The sequence below is a fragment of the Globicephala melas genome, chromosome 3 (assembly GCF_963455315.2).
Source record: "Globicephala melas chromosome 3, mGloMel1.2, whole genome shotgun sequence".
Classification (NCBI taxonomy): Eukaryota; Metazoa; Chordata; class Mammalia; order Artiodactyla; family Delphinidae; genus Globicephala; species Globicephala melas.
This window is the reverse complement of record NC_083316.1, coordinates 112821855-112838643: the sequence shown is the minus strand read 5'-3', so window position 1 is coordinate 112838643 and position 16789 is coordinate 112821855. Positions and strand designations below refer to the sequence as shown.

Sequence of the window (16789 nt, the reverse complement as noted above, 5' to 3'; positions counted from 1 at the left end):
GCTCCAACCACAACCATGCTTGCGGTTTCCCAGTCTGGTCATCTCCCAAATAAATGCACCAAAGGACCCACTGTCACCAGGATGACATCAACTCCAGCCAGCACAACCCTCTCCTCTCCTGACCAGCTATGGCACTGAATTCCCGGTGCCCAGATGGCAGCCCCTTCATGGGTCTTAATCCCGGGCACAAGCAAACTACAAGGCTGCCCCTTCTCAGCTCTCTCGGGGACAGTGGAGATGAATCCAACCCCTTCCCCTTTCCCTCCCTGAGTTCTCTGGATTTCTCCCCGGTCAGCTTCACCTTCCTGACGCTGCACGCAATGTTCCAGGAAGGGACCTTCTTATCCTGGATCGTGAAGTTTTTTTTTTAATCAACTCATGATTTTCTGTCCCCATTTCCTCTTTTTTTATTATTATTATTTTTTGCGGTACACAGGCCTCTCACTGCCGTGGCCTCTCCCGTTGCGGAGCACAGGCTCCAGACGCGCAGGCTCAGCGGCCATGGTTCACGGGCCCAGCCGCTCCGTGGCATGTGGGATCCCCCCAGACCGGGGCACGAACCCGTGTCCCCTGCATCGGCAGGCGGACTCTCAACCACTGCACCACCAGGGAAGCCCCCGATTTCCTCTTTTTTAAGCTGCCCAAAGCAACAGAACATCGCAGAGTTGTAAGTGCAGGTCATCCCCTCTGGCTTTGTAAGACCAGCTCAATGGCTGGGACTGGGCCCTGGGCTCTGCTTGGCCCTGCTCTACACCTCCATTTCCCCACCCACACCTACCTGTCTATTCCTTCCCCCAGTGCCCTGTGCTCACTGGTGCTGCACCATCACACCTTAATGACCCCTTATCAAGAACATTTGGCCAACATGCAGCTGTGCCGCCTGCACCCGTCCTGGCACATCAGTGGAGAAGGGTGCAGGTACCGAGAGCCAATAAGTCAAGGCGACTCATCACCCACAACAGCGTCAACCTGGGAACTGCTGGGGAATATTCCCAAGCTACTGTTAACTAGTCAGACAAATGCTTCAACACGGGCCACCCTGAAATACCATGGCCAACGCCACCCTGTTGCCAGCTTGACATCCTAAGTAGGTCCCATTTTTAGGGAAACCAGAAAGAACAAAAAGGTGGCATCTTGAAACCCAGGGCTCTGAGATGCTTGATACCAGGGCTTTGGTCATCTTCCAAGAAGCAATTATGTGAGGCCTGGCTCTGTGTTTAATTAAGTAATTAATTGCTTATTTTAGTAAATAATATACACACATGGGAAAAGTCAAAGAGTACTGAAGGTATTCTTTTTTTTTTTTTAACTTGGGTTCCAGGTAAGGATGTGTGGTATATTATTTGCATAATCTCTTTTTGTCCACAGCAGCAAGAATTCTAGCTGGGGGTTTGTTTGTTCACTAAACCTGGGAGGTGGGTCCTCTTAGCTCACTCAACTCTTGCCTTTGTGGCTGGGCTTGGTCAAGTGGGGAACCAATTGTCATGGCCCTGCCCTTGACAGGCTCGCAGGGAGCTACTGGTCTCTCCCCACCTCTGCCCTGATCTACAATTTCCCTGATCCATACTAGAGTTGATAACTGTGTTAGGACACAGTCAGGGTCACAAGTTGGGATATTTATTTCCAGGTACATCTCAAGGAAAGAGCGTTTTCCCTTCCTTCAGTTAGAGGAGACATCTGCTCAAAAGCAAGTCACAAGCAATACATTTAAAAATCCCTAACATGGGGAAGGCTTCAAGATCATGGCTTAGCATCTCTTAATCCTCTCATTACACAGATGAGAAGAAGGTCCGTTCCTCACAAGTGGCTCAGGGAGTTATGCATGGCACATCTTCCTGTCTATAGGAGAGAGCCAGCTTTGAGATCTTTTGATGGTTGGTGCGAAAATAGATTAGCTTTCCCCAGAATTCTGTTAGAACACGCAGACCGCAGGGCAGTTGGGGTGAATGCCGTCTACCTCCGTGCTGTGTTGACAGAGGCACCAGCGAGGCCTTCTGTAACCACAGGTGTCCACACCCCCCGTGTCTCACTTCCATTTGAGGAAGGCTGAGATTTGCAAATAACAGCAGATGGCATTTACTGAGCACTTACTATGCGCCAGGTACCTAATTTAGCCTCTTCTGTGCATTATTTCATTCAATCCTCATAACAATCACGTAAGGTAGTCCTACTGTTATTCCCACTTTACAGATGAGGCAATTGAGGATTCCAAAGGTGAAGCCACCTGCCCAGGTAAGTGGCAGAGCCAGCCCTTGAATCAGGGAGTCTGAGCCTGTGTTCTTAATACGCTATGCTGTCTTATTATGCGCCTATTTCTAGGCGCTCTAAGTCTTTTGGATTGCAGAGCAGGAAGCGGGTATAAGCTCACCAATGGGCCTTCTTTCCCAGAGTCAGAGGCTGATGGCTTCTCCACTGAATATTTGTGTTTGTATCACTTAGTGAGGATTAGGAAGCACACACACACACACACACACACACACACACACACACACGCACACCATGTTTCATGTTTCTTGCAATCCCAAGTCAGCCCTGAAAAATGTATCCAAGTATTGTCAGGAGCCTTAAAAATGAAAAACAAAATTGGTCAGCCTACAAAAAACACCACTCCCAAGCACACAGTCCCCTGACATGTCTGCACACGCATCTTCATGGCTCCAGAAGGCTAGCCCACGCCCAGGGGCGACTGCAGTCCGTGCACATCGAGGGCAGCCTCCCCAGTGGCTGGCGGTCTCGGGTAGTTCCAGATACTCACGTGGATTTGCCGCAGATCTTTCTCTGGTACCACTGCTTGCAGTTGGTGAAGTACTTCTTGTTGGTGCCAATGACCTTCTGCACAGCGCACACGTTGGGGCTGAAAACAAAAGCTGCCGTGTTAGCAAGATGGTCAGCATGTCCACCCACCTCCACATCCTTCCCACCACGTGGGCCCTCCTGGGTCACCAGAATGTTCTAGATATGGAGAAGATACAGTCATTTCGGTCTTGGTTCCAGGGGCTGACTTGGGGGTACATTCTGGCCCTCATGACCTAGATTTCCAGCATCCCCCTGAAAATATCCCCCCCCACCGATTTAAAAATTGTCAAAGTATATCTCATACAGTGATGTAATTTCATTTAAGCATTCTTCTTTGACACAGACATTTGGTAAGTGTAACTACAAACATCTTAAAAATTTTAGACTCCGTGTTATAGATGGAGAATATCAGCTAAGTAAAAGTGGTGTGCTTGCTAAGAACAGCAGCTTAGAGAGGCCCCCCAGCCTTCCTCTGCACCTCTCCTCCACACGGAGCCCAAACTTTCACAGGCTTTAACCTGGCCTCCCTGTGGGCATTGCTGGTCCCGTGGTCATGAGGTCCGGGCCCCAGCACCTCCCAGGCAGCTCCACACACAGACATCCTCTGCGTCCCTAGGCAGTTGCCTGGCTCCCAAACACGGCCTATCTGAAGCGTCCACCCTGGAAACTAGGGGGCATGGCCAGCTGCTGTCAGGACCTTGGAAGGAGATGCTCACTCACTGAACTCAGTCGTTTATTACTTAGGCCCCGGCTTGCATCCCACTCCCCGCAGAAAGCCCTCTTCCAGTGCCCCAGGTGACACACTTCTGTCCACCTCTGACCAGTGATACAGCCCTTGTTTGACGCTGGCTACCAAACAGAACCCAAAACTGATCAGGGCGTGTATGTCTTCTCTTCAATTACCCTCCAAAGAACCCCGAGGGAAGGTGTGCTGCCTTGTTCTTTCTTTCATGTTCTAGATGCGGCTGAGCACCAGATCAGGTGCAGCGGGGCCTGGAATGACCTGCTCCCAGGAGCACCCAGCTCAGAAGCATCCTGAGCGACCCTGCGCAAACACCCAGGTTCTGCTGAGAAGTCCGCTTTCCCAGAGACGTGGGCTTTTGTCTTTGCCTATTTTACCCGGTGTACCAAGTTCTGACCCAAACCATGCTCAGGCCATGTGGTGGCAGGACAGTTACTGGGAGCCCCTGGGGAAGGAGGCAGCTATGGCTGTGTGGTGACAAGTGGAGGCAGTCTTCCTGAGCCGGAGGCAGGCAGTTCACCTGGCTGAATCACAAGCCAGAGAAAAGCAAAGCGGAGAGACTGCGGGCTTTCACAAAACCTCTACGCCCAGAGAACCTCAGGTGTCAGTTCTAAATATCATTTCCTCTGATACCTTACAAATATGATCAATTGGCCTCATTTGAGATGCATGGTGTTTTTCGGGAAGACACTGATACCGCAGTGAGGGCAGCACCTGCCGTCCCCATCACATGGCTACAGGAACTTGGTCAATTCTCAAATACTCAGAGTCAGGTTATTGGGTGGGAGGGCACACTGACCCTTTACCTCTCTGCCCTGTCTCTTCTACCACCTGGATGTCACCTCTTGTCCAGTTCATGGTTCAGCAGGCAAAGGTGAGTGGGCCAAGGAAGCCCAGTAAACATTAGTGAGTTACTGTTAAGAACCTGAGGGTGAGAGAAGCTGAGGCTAGAGAGGAAACCGCAGGCCAGCAGGGAGAACAGCCCTTATCCCCTTGCTCCTGGCTGAGTCTGACCAAATGCCCACAGCCTCCAGAGGATTTTTACAGAAGCCAACTTGCTTCTCAGTTTGCTGCTCGGCATTCATAGGTTACAGCAGTCCCAGATAACCCTGAGAGAGTCCCCGCTGGCCACACTCCAGCTGTAGGTGCTGTTTATTGCTGTACAATTTCAGAAGTTCTTCTATCTGACCAAGCAGGAAACAATTACTGTTGATGAATTCCCTGCAACTTTCCGTAGGCGTTTGGCAAAATCTTCAGTGTCTCTTGTGGATGTGGCTCCAACATTCCTCTGCGGAGCGAGTTACCACTGCCGCTGCCCTTTGAGACAGGAGCGGAGGCTGGGGGTCTCTGTGACGTACTCCCTCTCACATCGGGGTGGGAGGGGTGGGCTGTGTACACAGGAAATTTATGCTGAAGTTTAATCAAAATGAGCACCCCATTTCTGGGCCTTCTACCTCAAGCACAACAGCTCTGCTGTTCAACTTGGATTTGAAAATCAACTGCTTCAGAAAATTCAGTCCAGTTTTGGTTGTTGATATTTGGAAGTGTGACTGCATTTTTACTTCTCTTTCAGTACTGTTTTTTTTCCTTCCCTATAGCAACACAGATAACAGCCGGGAGTCAAGAGACCACATCGTAGTCCCTAGTTTCCCAACATATTTCTGTGTTTGGACTAAGTCACTCCACCTCACCAAGACACAGTTTCTCCATCTGTAAAATGGGAACGCACACTACAGAGCTCACTGTGTTGTGGTAATAGATGAAAGCGAAAGTGGTGACAGTGATAAAGGGTGAGGAGGGCCTGCTTATTATTTCTTCCTTCACGCCATGTGAAGCACACATACATTTCCGTTAAAGAAGAGCTTACCTTTCCCTTCCCACCAGATCTCACTTTAAAAGATGGCAGGAGTTTGAACACGGTTATCCATTTTGCACAGGGTGCCACCCACAAGGGCAAAGTCAGGCAGCCCTGTGAGGTTTTCAGGGACACTTAGATCAGAGTAAACGCAACTGTGTCTGCAGCTGTTTGTCACAGTTCACCTGCCTGCGTGTCCAGACTTTATTGGGGGAGGGTGCACACCAGGGACTGCTTAGACCATCCCGTCCATCACAGATCACTATAGGCCTTTCCAACTGCACTGCAAGCAGCTAATCGAGAGGATTAGCCTGCAGGGGTGGGGGGAGGGCGGGGAGGGAGGAAATTGATCTAATGTCTGAACTTTAAAATAAAGAGCATTTGCATTTAAAAAAGAAAAAGAAAACCTATTTTCCAGCTGGTCTGTGGCTTTTCTGGGCTTTGACAGGAAGGAGGCCTGCCGCAGAGCTGGCTCCTGCTGGAACCCTGTCAACACCATTGGGGAAGCTTCCATTCCAGGTAACGGTGCTGCAGGGCATGCTATTGGGGCTTCTTCTTGACTTAGTGCCTAAGAAGATACAGCAGGAACAGAAACCTCCCAGGAGGACTGCAGCACCCAAACAGGACATGCTCCATAGGTAAGAAAGGCAGAGGGACGATGGTGAGCTGGGCAGAGACAATGACAATGCCAGGTGCTCACATTCTGACTTTATGCCTCGTCTCCCCCTCGTCTTTCTGCCCTGTCCCCTCACCCTTCTGTACCCGGCCTAAGTCAAAGGGGAATCTTTCACTTCGCGAAAGCCCCCGGGACATCCCCTGTGCTCTCCTCTCTCTTGCAGGGTGCTGAGGCTGTAGCATGGCCTGGATGGCTTTCACTCTGCAGAGGGGTCAGACTCACTCTCATCAGTCCCCTCCCCACAGCCCCGGGGAACCTGAACGACCAAGTAAGGCCACAAGGCCACACACAGGCAGAGGGTACAAGGATGACCGCTCCCAAGGAGGGGGCGCTTTGAAGGGCGGGGAGCCAAGGCTTTGTAAAGCCCTATGGAGACAACACTGATCACTTCCAATGGTGAGTTTTGATCTGAGTACAGATCTGCCCAGTCACTTGGTGGTCTGGGAACCACCTGGGAGCAAATGCCAGACCCAATGGCATTCGGGCCGTGACACGACTGTCCACATACAGTTCTACCTAGTTGTGAAAAAGGAGGCGGTGCACCCAGGTGGGCTGTAAGCTGCAGCACACCTGGCTACGTGTGAAGCGGGAGGGCCTAGTTTGGGATGTAGAAACACTGCCCACCCCTGCCTGCGTCTGGGCCAGGGTCTTTACCAGGTCAGACCTTTTGCCTGGGTTTGCCCCCTAAAACCAACACATCTTCAGTGTCTCAAGGGGATATCTGCAATGATAATGTCCCAAATTTACAAACCCAGCCAGTGTTTTAAGAGCGATTCCAATCCCTGCTCCAGTACGTACTGAAGGTCTGTGGGGAAGTGGTGTGTCCCCTCCAGACTGTTTCCCCATCTGTACAATGTGTGCGAGGCTCAGCGCACTCTCCTGCTCTTCATCTGCCTGGGGAGCAGATGCCGCACTGCCTTTGCTGCGCCTGGAGAGCACTGTCTGGTGCCAGGTCGCGGGTGTAGGCCTGGACAGGTGAACAGGAGCCTGGGGGCCTCGGTTGCTGCCAGCTTGTGTGGCCCCAGCGACACAGCTGAAGGTACTGGACAAGGACCTGGCTGGACTGGAATCTGTGCCCTGCTGGGTGGGCTCCCTCTCTGCCCTGGCCACCTTCCCACGGTGATTCGGGGCAGAGAGCTGCCAAGCGCTCTCCGCTGGGAGAAGCTCAAAGCCCGGGGTCCCTCTCACGCTCTTGGCCTGAGTTGGGGTGACGGGTCAGCTCTCCCATCCGCTTCCTCTACACAGTGCCTCCTGCTGACTTTCCTCCATCGTCCCCGCCTCCCTCCCTCCACCTCCTGCAGGGCTGGTCCCTCCGAGCGTCCCACACAGCCTGCTTTAGGCTCGGGCTTTGTCTCCGGCGCCCCCAGCCCGCTCCGACGGCCCCGACGCCCAGTCCCTCCGCCCCCCATGGGGCGCCCTCTTACCCGTGCTGCCGACCCCGGAGGCGGCTGTGTTGCAGCACCAGCTGGTAGGGAGATTTGGCGGGGCTCGCTGGCGTGGCGGCGGGGCCCAGGGCCAGTGCCAGGGCGAGGGGCAGTAGCTGCCCGAGGAGCGCCATGGAGCGAGAGGCGGCGCGGAGCGGGCGGTCGAGCGGTGCGGGAGTGCGAGTGCCGTCGCCGCCGGCAGGTTAAGTAAGAGGAGCGCAGGGAGCCGCCCGAGGGGCGGGGAGCGGGCGGAGGGCGGGCTGCGGACGCCCCGCGCCCCGCCCACTCCCCCTCCGCGGCCCAAGATCGTTCACAACTAGCCCCTCTCTCCCGTGCTCCCCAGCGTCCACCAACGGGCCTACGGGGCCTCACTCCTTCACTCCCTCCTCGAGGTTTGCAGGGTCCTGAGTCCGAACATGCCTCAGCGGTCTCAGGCCATGCTGATTCCCACAATATTCTACCCATCATACTTGCCTCTGCATTCCACGCGCACCTCTCTCCTCCCCCAACTTGCTAACTTTAAGATGGATAGGGAGTAAATCTTTTGATTGACAGAAGACTATATATATATATATATATATATATATATATATATGTGTATATATGTATATATATGGCAGGTTTTGTTAGACTCCAAGCTACTCCTGGAAACCGTGGAGAAGGGTGGGGTCCGCCACCTTGGTACACGCTCATTGTCTTTTTTTTTTTTTTTACATATTTATTAGAGTATAATTGCTTTACAATGGTGTGTTAGTTTCTGCTTTATAACAAACTGAATCAGTTATACATATACATATGTTCCCATATCTCTTCCCTCTTGCGTCTCCCTCCCTCCCACCCTCCCTATCCCACCCCTCTAGGTGGTCACAAAGCATAGAGCTGATCTCCCTGTGCCATGCGGCTGCTTCCCACTAGCTATCTACCTTATATTTGGTAGTGTATATATGTCCATGCCTCTCTCTCACTTTGTCACAGCTTACCCTTCCCCCTCCCCATAACCTCAAGTCCGTTCTCTAGTAGGTCTGCGTCTTTATTCCTGTTTTACCCCTTGGTTCTTCATGACATTTTTTTTCTTAAATTCCATATATATGTGTTAGCATACGGTATTTGTCTCTCTCTTTCTGACTTACTTCACTCTGTATGACAGACGCTAGGTCTATCCACCTCATTACAAATAGCTCAATTTCCTTTCTTTTTATGTCTGAGTAATATTCCATTGTATATATGTGCCACATCTTCTTTATCCATTCATCCGATGATGGACACTTAGGTTGTATCCATCTCCGGGCTATTGTAAATAGAGCTGCAATGAACATTTTGGTACATGACACTTTTTGAATTATGGTTTTCTCAGGGTATATGCCCAGTACTGGGATTGCTGGGTCATATGGTAGTTCTATTTGTAGTTTTTTAAGGAACCTCCATACTGTTCTCCATAGTGGCTGTACCAATTCACATTCCCACCAGCAGTGCAAGAGTGTTCCCTTTTCTCCACACTCTCTCCAGCATTTATTGTTTCTAGATTTTTTGATGATGGCCATTCTGACTGGTGTGAGATGATATCTCATTGTAGTTTTGATTTGCATTTCTCTAACGATTAATGATGTTGAGCATTCTTTCATGTGTTTGTTGGCAGGCTGTATATCTTCTTTGGAGAAATGTCTCTGTTCATAAACATCTGTATAGCACTAAGTGTGAGAAAGATGCTGGAAAAAGATAGCAAAGACAAGATTTTTGCCCTGGAGGAGCTCAGAGCAAGTAAACAAACAGTCACCTGGCAGGGAGATAAGTATTCACTGAAGCACCTATTAATCACCCACCAATTACCTGAGCTGCTAGCCTGGGGAGACAAAGATGGATGCGTGAGTGAGATCCAGGCTCTTTCTGAAAAAGTTCACAGGCCGGATACCCGTGGGCCAGAAAACAAGCTGCTATGGGGAGGGGCAGCTGGGGCCTTGCGAGCCTCGAGGAAGCACCGGCCTGACAGGAGGTGGCACCTGCTCTAGGCTGGAAGGGTGAGAAGGAGTTAGCCAGGCAAAGCGAGGGCGTTCTGGGCCCTCAAAGTGTCCGGCTGGCTGAAGCACGGGGAGGCAGAGTCAAGGAGAGAGAGAAGGGAAGCCATGTCACAGGACCCAGACCCAAGCTAAGAGTCCTGCAGATGATGGAGAAGCAGGCCAGGGGCAGGAGCAGGCTAGGAGAGGATAACATAAAATAAGCAAGACTGGAGGCAGGAAGGTCAGGTGACCAGGAGGGGACCAAGAGCTTGCTCCGTGGAAGTGGAGGTGGGCGTGAAAAAGGGTGGCACACCAGGGGGTGTCTAGGAGGTAACAGACTCGGCAGAACATGGAGGCTGTACCCAGAGAGTGGCGGGGGGGGGGGGCGGGGAGGAGCCAGGGATATCTAAGGTGCTATTGGCAGGGGCATGGAGGGAGGTGCAGATTTGCCGCAAAAGGGTCAGTGGTTTTGACCCTTGAAGTGTTTACGACGCATCCAGCTGTCTTGTGGGCAGTTGTATGTAAAGATCTGGGGCTCCATCGAGGATCCTGGGATGGAGATCCAAACATGGGAGTCCGCCTTAGCTGTAGGCAGCTGAAGGCATGGGAGCGGATGGATTCTCTGGTTGGGCGTGTGGAGCAAGAGGTGGGTGACGACAGATGATGGAGAGGAGGCATGGCAGAGAGCAGCCAGCAAGGAGGTGAAGCAGTGCTGACAGAGAGCAGGAGGCAATGGGCAGCCCCAGAAGGAGGGGGCTGTGAGCAGCGAGTACCGCTGCACACAGATCTGAAGCTTATCTGCTTTGTGGGAAACAGACAGGCGCTGGGGACTTGGCTATGGGAGCAGGAGGGCGAAGCCAGATGATGGTGGTTTGATGAAGTGATGGCGCCATAGAGAGTGTGGACGATTCTTCCAAGAAGATTATCTGAAAAAGGAAGGGGAGAGTCAGTGTGGAAGACAGGGGACACAGTCTACAGAGGCCTGGACATGCTAGGACATTGCTGGAAAGGAGGGAGGGAGGAGGGGATCATCAGAGTGAGGGGAAGGGAAGCAAGAAGAGGCTGGAGCAGAGCAGTTTGGGGCTGGAGGAGGGGCAGAGCGCAGAGGGAGTAAAAGCCATTGAGGGCCTGAGCTGGGAGTGTGGCGGAGGGAGAGGAGAGGGCGGTTCAGGTTTCAGGGAGATTTCAGTGGTAGCATGGACTAGACTGGGAAACCTGAGGGCATGGAGGGGAGCGGGGTGGGGAGTCAGGGACAACCTCAAGGTCTCTAGCTGGGATGATCAGATGCAGGACGGGCACGATGGGCACGCTGCGCTGGTGAAGGTGCACATTGGGTTGCCCGTGGGGAGGGAGGCATGACTCCAGGTGCGTTCGTATCATGCCTGACAAGACACCCACGTTTCCGGTGGAGATGTGCAGGAGGGAGCTGCCTTTGAAGGTCTGAAGTTCAGGGGAGGTGTGAGCACTGAAGATGCAGATTGGAGTCATCACACTAGCAGGTGGTGGCTAAAGCCCTGGACTTGGGCAGTCTCCCTCTGGCGCGTGTGTTGGAGAACAGGAGGAGGAGATGGCAGGCCCTGGGGAGCACCCATCTGGAGGGATTGAGGGGAAACAGAGCAGGAACCCTGACAGAACCGAGGCCCAGGGAGACCCTGAGAGGCCACAGGAGAGGAGGACTTCAGAGAGCCACCATCACTGCCAGGTGGGGCAGAGGATCCAAGCCGAACCCTATCACTGTGCGGTTCCTAGTCTTTGGTCAGCAAACCAAAGACCACAAGACTACGGAATGTCTTCTGGAACATTCTAACCCCAGCTTGTACCTTCCTCATTGAAGACTAGGGGATGTTCCGGGGTGGTTTTGACCTTGGGGAGAGCCAGGTCCTTCCCTGATCCCCTTGCTCATTCCTCTCCTCCCATCTCCCCTGGAGGGAGGGTTGGGACAGTCCCTCCCCTGGCTAGCTGTGGGGCGCTGCTTCCCGGGCTGGGACTTCTGCCACTTTGGAGGAGATGATCCCTTTGTCTATCTCTGTTCAGATGGGGCTCATTCTGCTGGCTGGTGAGGACTGTCAAACGCATACTTCAGTCTGGAATGAGTGGACTTTCCTGGAAACAACTTTCTGAGGGAGGAGGACGCCTCTCCCGTGGCTTTAAGTTCAGCATTCAGGCGCCTGGGATTTAGCTCCACTTTATCTATGAGTCCTTTTTCCTCACTGTAGGGTTTATCATTTTCTTTTTTTTTCTGGAGCCTCAAGAAGAAAAGCCAGGGGATAGGAAGAACTGTTTTGATGATTTCCACATCAAAAATCTTATCTGCTGGCTTTGTTCTCAGACAGTGCTCGTGCAAAGAAAGAGGTGTCTTTGGCAATGACTACTCAGTGAGTCAAGGTGGACGGCTGCTAAGATCATGAGCTGGAAATCTGGGCTGAGGTCTAAGAACACAGCAGCCTCCATGGATTGTCTAGTCTAAGCTGCTGTAAAATAACTCCTTTATAAAAACGAGGTGGTCCCGACCAGAAGGGTAGGGTAAGGAATGAAAGGAAGTTTCTGGGAAGGATACATGCTGAAAAGTGCGGAAGTAGCCTTTAGCAACTTTGCTTCATGGTTTAGGTTTAAAGCTGGGGTGCCCAAGCCAGGATCCATCAGGTAGATTGCCAGCCTTGCCGGAGTGATGGCATTGGTAAAACAAAGCTGCTGAGTGCAGGCTCCGGAGGCAGCGGACCTGGGTTCAAATCCCAGTCCTACTACTTACAAACTGTGTGGTCTTGGGCAAGTTGTTCAACCCCTCGGAGCCTCAGTTGCTACTTTGCCCATAGAGTTGATAACAAAACCTACCTCAGAGGACTCTAGGGTAGATTACATGATATAATTAATGTAAAGTGGCCAACAGATATTACCTCTCCCAGTAATGGCACTATGTAATAGAGATCACTGAAAAGATATGATAGGTTAGCACGTACAGAAGTGTAATCATCTGAAAATAATCATTTAATTGATTGAAAACAAAACATTTCTCTGTTTCAACAGGACGGCTTGGCATAGGACACTGGGAAGTGCTCACAGAGATTCAAGCTTGGGCTTGATGTCTCCCCTGGGGAGGGAGCATTGGCTGCTTCACAGTTTTAGGGAAGATGCCCCGTGTGTGTAAGAGCCTGGGAGCTGTGCCTTCCCCAGCCCAGCTCTCCCTCTAGCAAGATTTATAGGCTCCGGGACAAGTCAGGTAATCTCGTCGAAAAACTTCCCTGATCTGTAAAACTAACATTCGATGACTTGAGTTTTTCCATGAGCTCAGGAAAGAGATTACAGTAATACTTCATTTACTGTTTAGATGTAAAAAAAATTCCAACTCTGTGTTCCACCACTCGCCTCCCTCCAAAACCAGAAAATGCAGAGCCCTGTGAATGTAAACACGTTCTTCCACCACAGATTGCTGCTTTGTGGGAGGGGTGCTTTTCCACAGGAAAAGATGTCGCTGGGGAAAGGAACAGGGGTCCTCCATCCCAGATGTCCTGCCACCAACTGCGGCTGGCCCCGCTCACTTTCATTTGGGAAAGATTTCCCTCTTCTTTCCATGTTAGACCAACTAAAGAGAAAGAGAGGCTTGTTTGGAACAATAATTACTAGACTTTTTCAGACACTTTATAAAAGTGACTAGTTTCTCATTTTGTGGCTTTTACGAGATCACCAAGAACAGTTTAGTTTTTGAAAACAACCCTGCTGTGCTTGACAACAGGGCTTCAACATCAAGATGAGTGAGTAGTTCCAACAAGCTCTCCGCAAAGGAAACACAGAAAGAAACTGGTTCTGGGGTCTGTCGGCAGGAGACCTGGCATTTGCCGCTTGACCAACTTCATGCCTCCCTTCTGCCATCCTCCCTGGGTGGTGTTCTGGGTGATGTTAGGCATCAGTGAAGACAGGTGACACGGTCAAAATAATTCCCAGAGGACACTTGGGCTTTCTAACCTGCCACCATGTAGTGAATGAGAGAGCTCTTACAATTCAGTTCCCCACTACTCGCCAGGGAGAGGGAAGGGTGGGTTTTGGCATGAGATATCCAATTTTTAAGAGTACTTGAATCAAATTTGGGAGAAATTTTCCATTCCTTGTACAATACACAGCACTTAGAATGGTACTTTACACACTGCAATTATTCCATCCACCCAACAAACAAAGGCAAGTAACATCCCCACTTACTAAAATTAAGGGGTGATTATAGTGCAATTTAGGGGATTCAGATTTGGTTTTTCAAGGATTTTCCATAACCTTGCCACTCAAAATGTGATGTGCAACAGCAGCATCAACAGCAGCCTGGAACGTATTAGTAATGCAGAATCTTAGATACTGCCCTCTGCCCCCCCCCACCCCGCACTGAATCAGACTCTGCATTTTAAATAAGCTTACCAGGTCATCTGTGTGTACCTCAAAGTTTGAGAAGCACAGGCCTACAGGTTTCTGTTAAATAGCTAAAGCTCAGATGCGTTTAAAATAGGATTCAATTTACATAAAACTTTTCAAGAAACATAGCCATTGACCAAAAAAAAAAAAAACCCCTGAAAATTTGTACCAAGGACCACATTGGAAATCTTTGCTCTCATGGAAGCCCAGCTCGCACTGTGAATGACAGTCAAGATGCCTGGGTGACTGGCAAGTGGCTTTTTCTCTAGGTCCAGCTGTTGGGTATTTGGTGGCTTCCACTCGCTGAACTGGGAAAGGAAATTGTGTTCAGTCCAGGTCATCTTCAATTCGTCTCCCCTTTCAAAGCCTGCAAAGGGGGCGTGGGTGGTCTACAGGTTTGTAACAGCAAGAACTTAAAATAAACCTGTAGTTTCAGGCTCTACAACTGATGGAGACAGAACAGCTGTCACAGCCCTAAAATGGCATTAGGTACCCAGTGTTTACCTTCCTAAATGACTTGTATTTTCACAACTTCTCTGAACACTGGCTTTCTTAATCAGGGCTTGCCAAATGCTACTTGTTGGCTAGAACCCAACTTTATTTCCAGGGAAACTGATTTTTCACAAGAGAGTTGCATTGATTTGGCTCAGATAAAATATCTTACAAGAGAAGAATCCAGAGGCACTTTTGAGGTTGCTTCAATTGCCTGACCTCAAATACTCTTATGGAGTGATGCCCACTGTAGGGAACTTACCAGACGATTGTTGGCCTGAGAAGCAAAGCTTACTCATGCCTTTCCTCTGCTCCCGTCAAGTTTTCCTGCATGGAGGGCAAACGCCCCAGAGAAACAACGCCTTCCCAAGTCCACTAATCCTCACACCGCCTCTGTCCAGCTCCTCTCCATTTCTGTATTCACTGCCCAAGGCTGGAAAGCCTGCTTCCAGTTTTGCCTCTCCCCCCACCCCTCACCCCCCCCCCCACATGCGATCGGTCACCAAGACCCTACAAGTGTTCTTTCTAAATTGCTCCTAGATGTTTGTTTCCCCATCGACCACTCAAATACCCCAGATCCCCAAGGCCTCACCTCTCACCACCTGCAGCCCACACCCCTCCTCTGATCGACAGCCATCCATCTATCCCACCACTACTGGTCTTATCTTCCCCAAACACCACTTTCACCAAAGCACTGCTTTCCTAGGACACTACCAATGGCTTTTATTGTTTATGAGAGAAAATCCAGACTTCTCTGCCTATTTTCTTCTTCTTTTTTTTTTTTTAAATGAACATCTTTTTTAGCCACTGATTTAAAAAGAAATACATGCACATTGAACAAAGCTTGGAACACACTGAAAAGGCTACATTAGAGCATAAAAGTTATCCACCCTACACCAAATTTGGTTCCTACACCAAAACACTTCCAAGGTGTTGCCCTCCCTCTGTTGCGCCTGGCTTCTAAGTCCTTCGTAGAATTCCTCTTCGTCATCCATCTCGCCTGCTCTCCCATGTGTCCCAGGGTCAGCTCTGGCTCCTGCAGGGCACGTGCTTCCTCCACCCTCCCCACACACGGTTCACACAGCCCACTTCCGCTTCTTCTGTGCAGAGCCCTGGGCTACCTCTTTGCTTCCACTTACCTGTATAATACTCTCCCTTTAAACCCGGCTTTGTTACTGAGAAGCTGTGTGTCCTCAGGCAAATTCCTTAACCTTTCTGGGCTACTGTTCTTTCAGCTGGTCTCCCTTCCATGACCTTCCCACTTCATGGAGATTCTCCTTTGCCATGTCCACCAGCTCTAGCCTTTAGCCCTTGGGTCTGCCATCACAGTTGGCCCACGTATTTATACCTGTGCTTCTTTTATAACCTCATCATAAGTCAGCAAGGAACCCAGTTAACCTTTACAGATTCATTAATGGACTGTGTTTTGAAAGGTCTAGCCTAAATCCCTGCTGGTGCAATTCACACCCCTTCCAGTGGATTCTAGACAGAGACTGGCACTGCTTTAGGGGGTGCTCCACCCTACACCCTGGGCTAGACTGACTTGTGCGGCCTTCCGGGTCAGGCAGAGACTCTGATGGGCCTTAAGGAACATTGGTCCTGGCTCGTCTCCCCACCTTCCCTAGCCGGGTGTTCAGTTCCCTAGCAGGAAGGCGTCAGCGTCTCTGGGGCCGGTGTTCCCCAATTCACGGAAGGTTCCCCCATGTTAGCTGAAAAGAAAGGCTCCACTTCCTCAGCTGCAGAGCTGTGCCAGCAACAGAGAGCAGAAAGGGGAAGCTGCTGGCTCTGTAGCAGCCATTCTGAGAGCCACATTCAAAGTGCTCAAGACAGCTTCCCTGGTGGCTCAGTGGTTAAGAATCCGCCTGCCGATGCAGGGGACACGGGTTCGATCCCTGGTCCGGGAAGATCCCACATGCCGCGGAGCAACTAAGCCCGTGTGCCACAACTACTGAGCCTGTGCTCTAGAGCCCGTGAACCACAACTACTGAGCCCGCGTGCCACAACTACTGAAGCCCGCCCACCTAGAGCCTGTGCTCCGCAGCAAGAGAAGCCACCTCAATGAGAAGCCCGCACACCACAATGAAGAGTAGCCCCTGCTCTCTGCAACTAGAGAAAGCCCGCACGCAGCAACGAAGACCCAACGCAGCCAAATATAAATACATTTATTAAAAAAAAAAAAGTGCCCAAGAAATTGCTTCTAACCTGACACCACCCTGCCTCCACCAAAAAGCTCTGGACATTTGAATCCAGGGTATAGAAGGCAATCTGTGTAGGCTGGGGAGCTTGTGAGATGAGAGCCACAAAATTTAGCCTGTTGGTTTTAACACGGTGGAACAAACTCATTCTCCTTTACCCTGGAACGAAAGGGCAAAATTAAACCCATGCGCGTGCCCCACGATACCCACCCCAACTTCTCTG

At 50.9% G+C, this 16789-nt stretch overlaps 1 protein-coding gene across 1 annotated transcript in view; it reads right to left on the bottom strand.

Moving 5' to 3' along the window:
• TGFBI (transforming growth factor beta induced) overlaps nucleotides 1-7679 on the bottom strand; it is a 32450-nt gene extending 24771 nt beyond the window's left edge. The window contains exons 1-2 of the mRNA XM_030869546.2: nucleotides 7494-7679; nucleotides 2756-2854 (exon numbers count right to left, since the gene is read on the bottom strand). Of these exons, the coding sequence (XP_030725406.1) occupies nucleotides 2756-2854; nucleotides 7494-7627 (233 nt within the window). The 5' untranslated portion in view covers nucleotides 7628-7679. The remainder of the gene's footprint in view (nucleotides 1-2755; nucleotides 2855-7493) is intronic.
• Between the last annotated feature and the right edge of the window lie 9110 nt (nucleotides 7680-16789).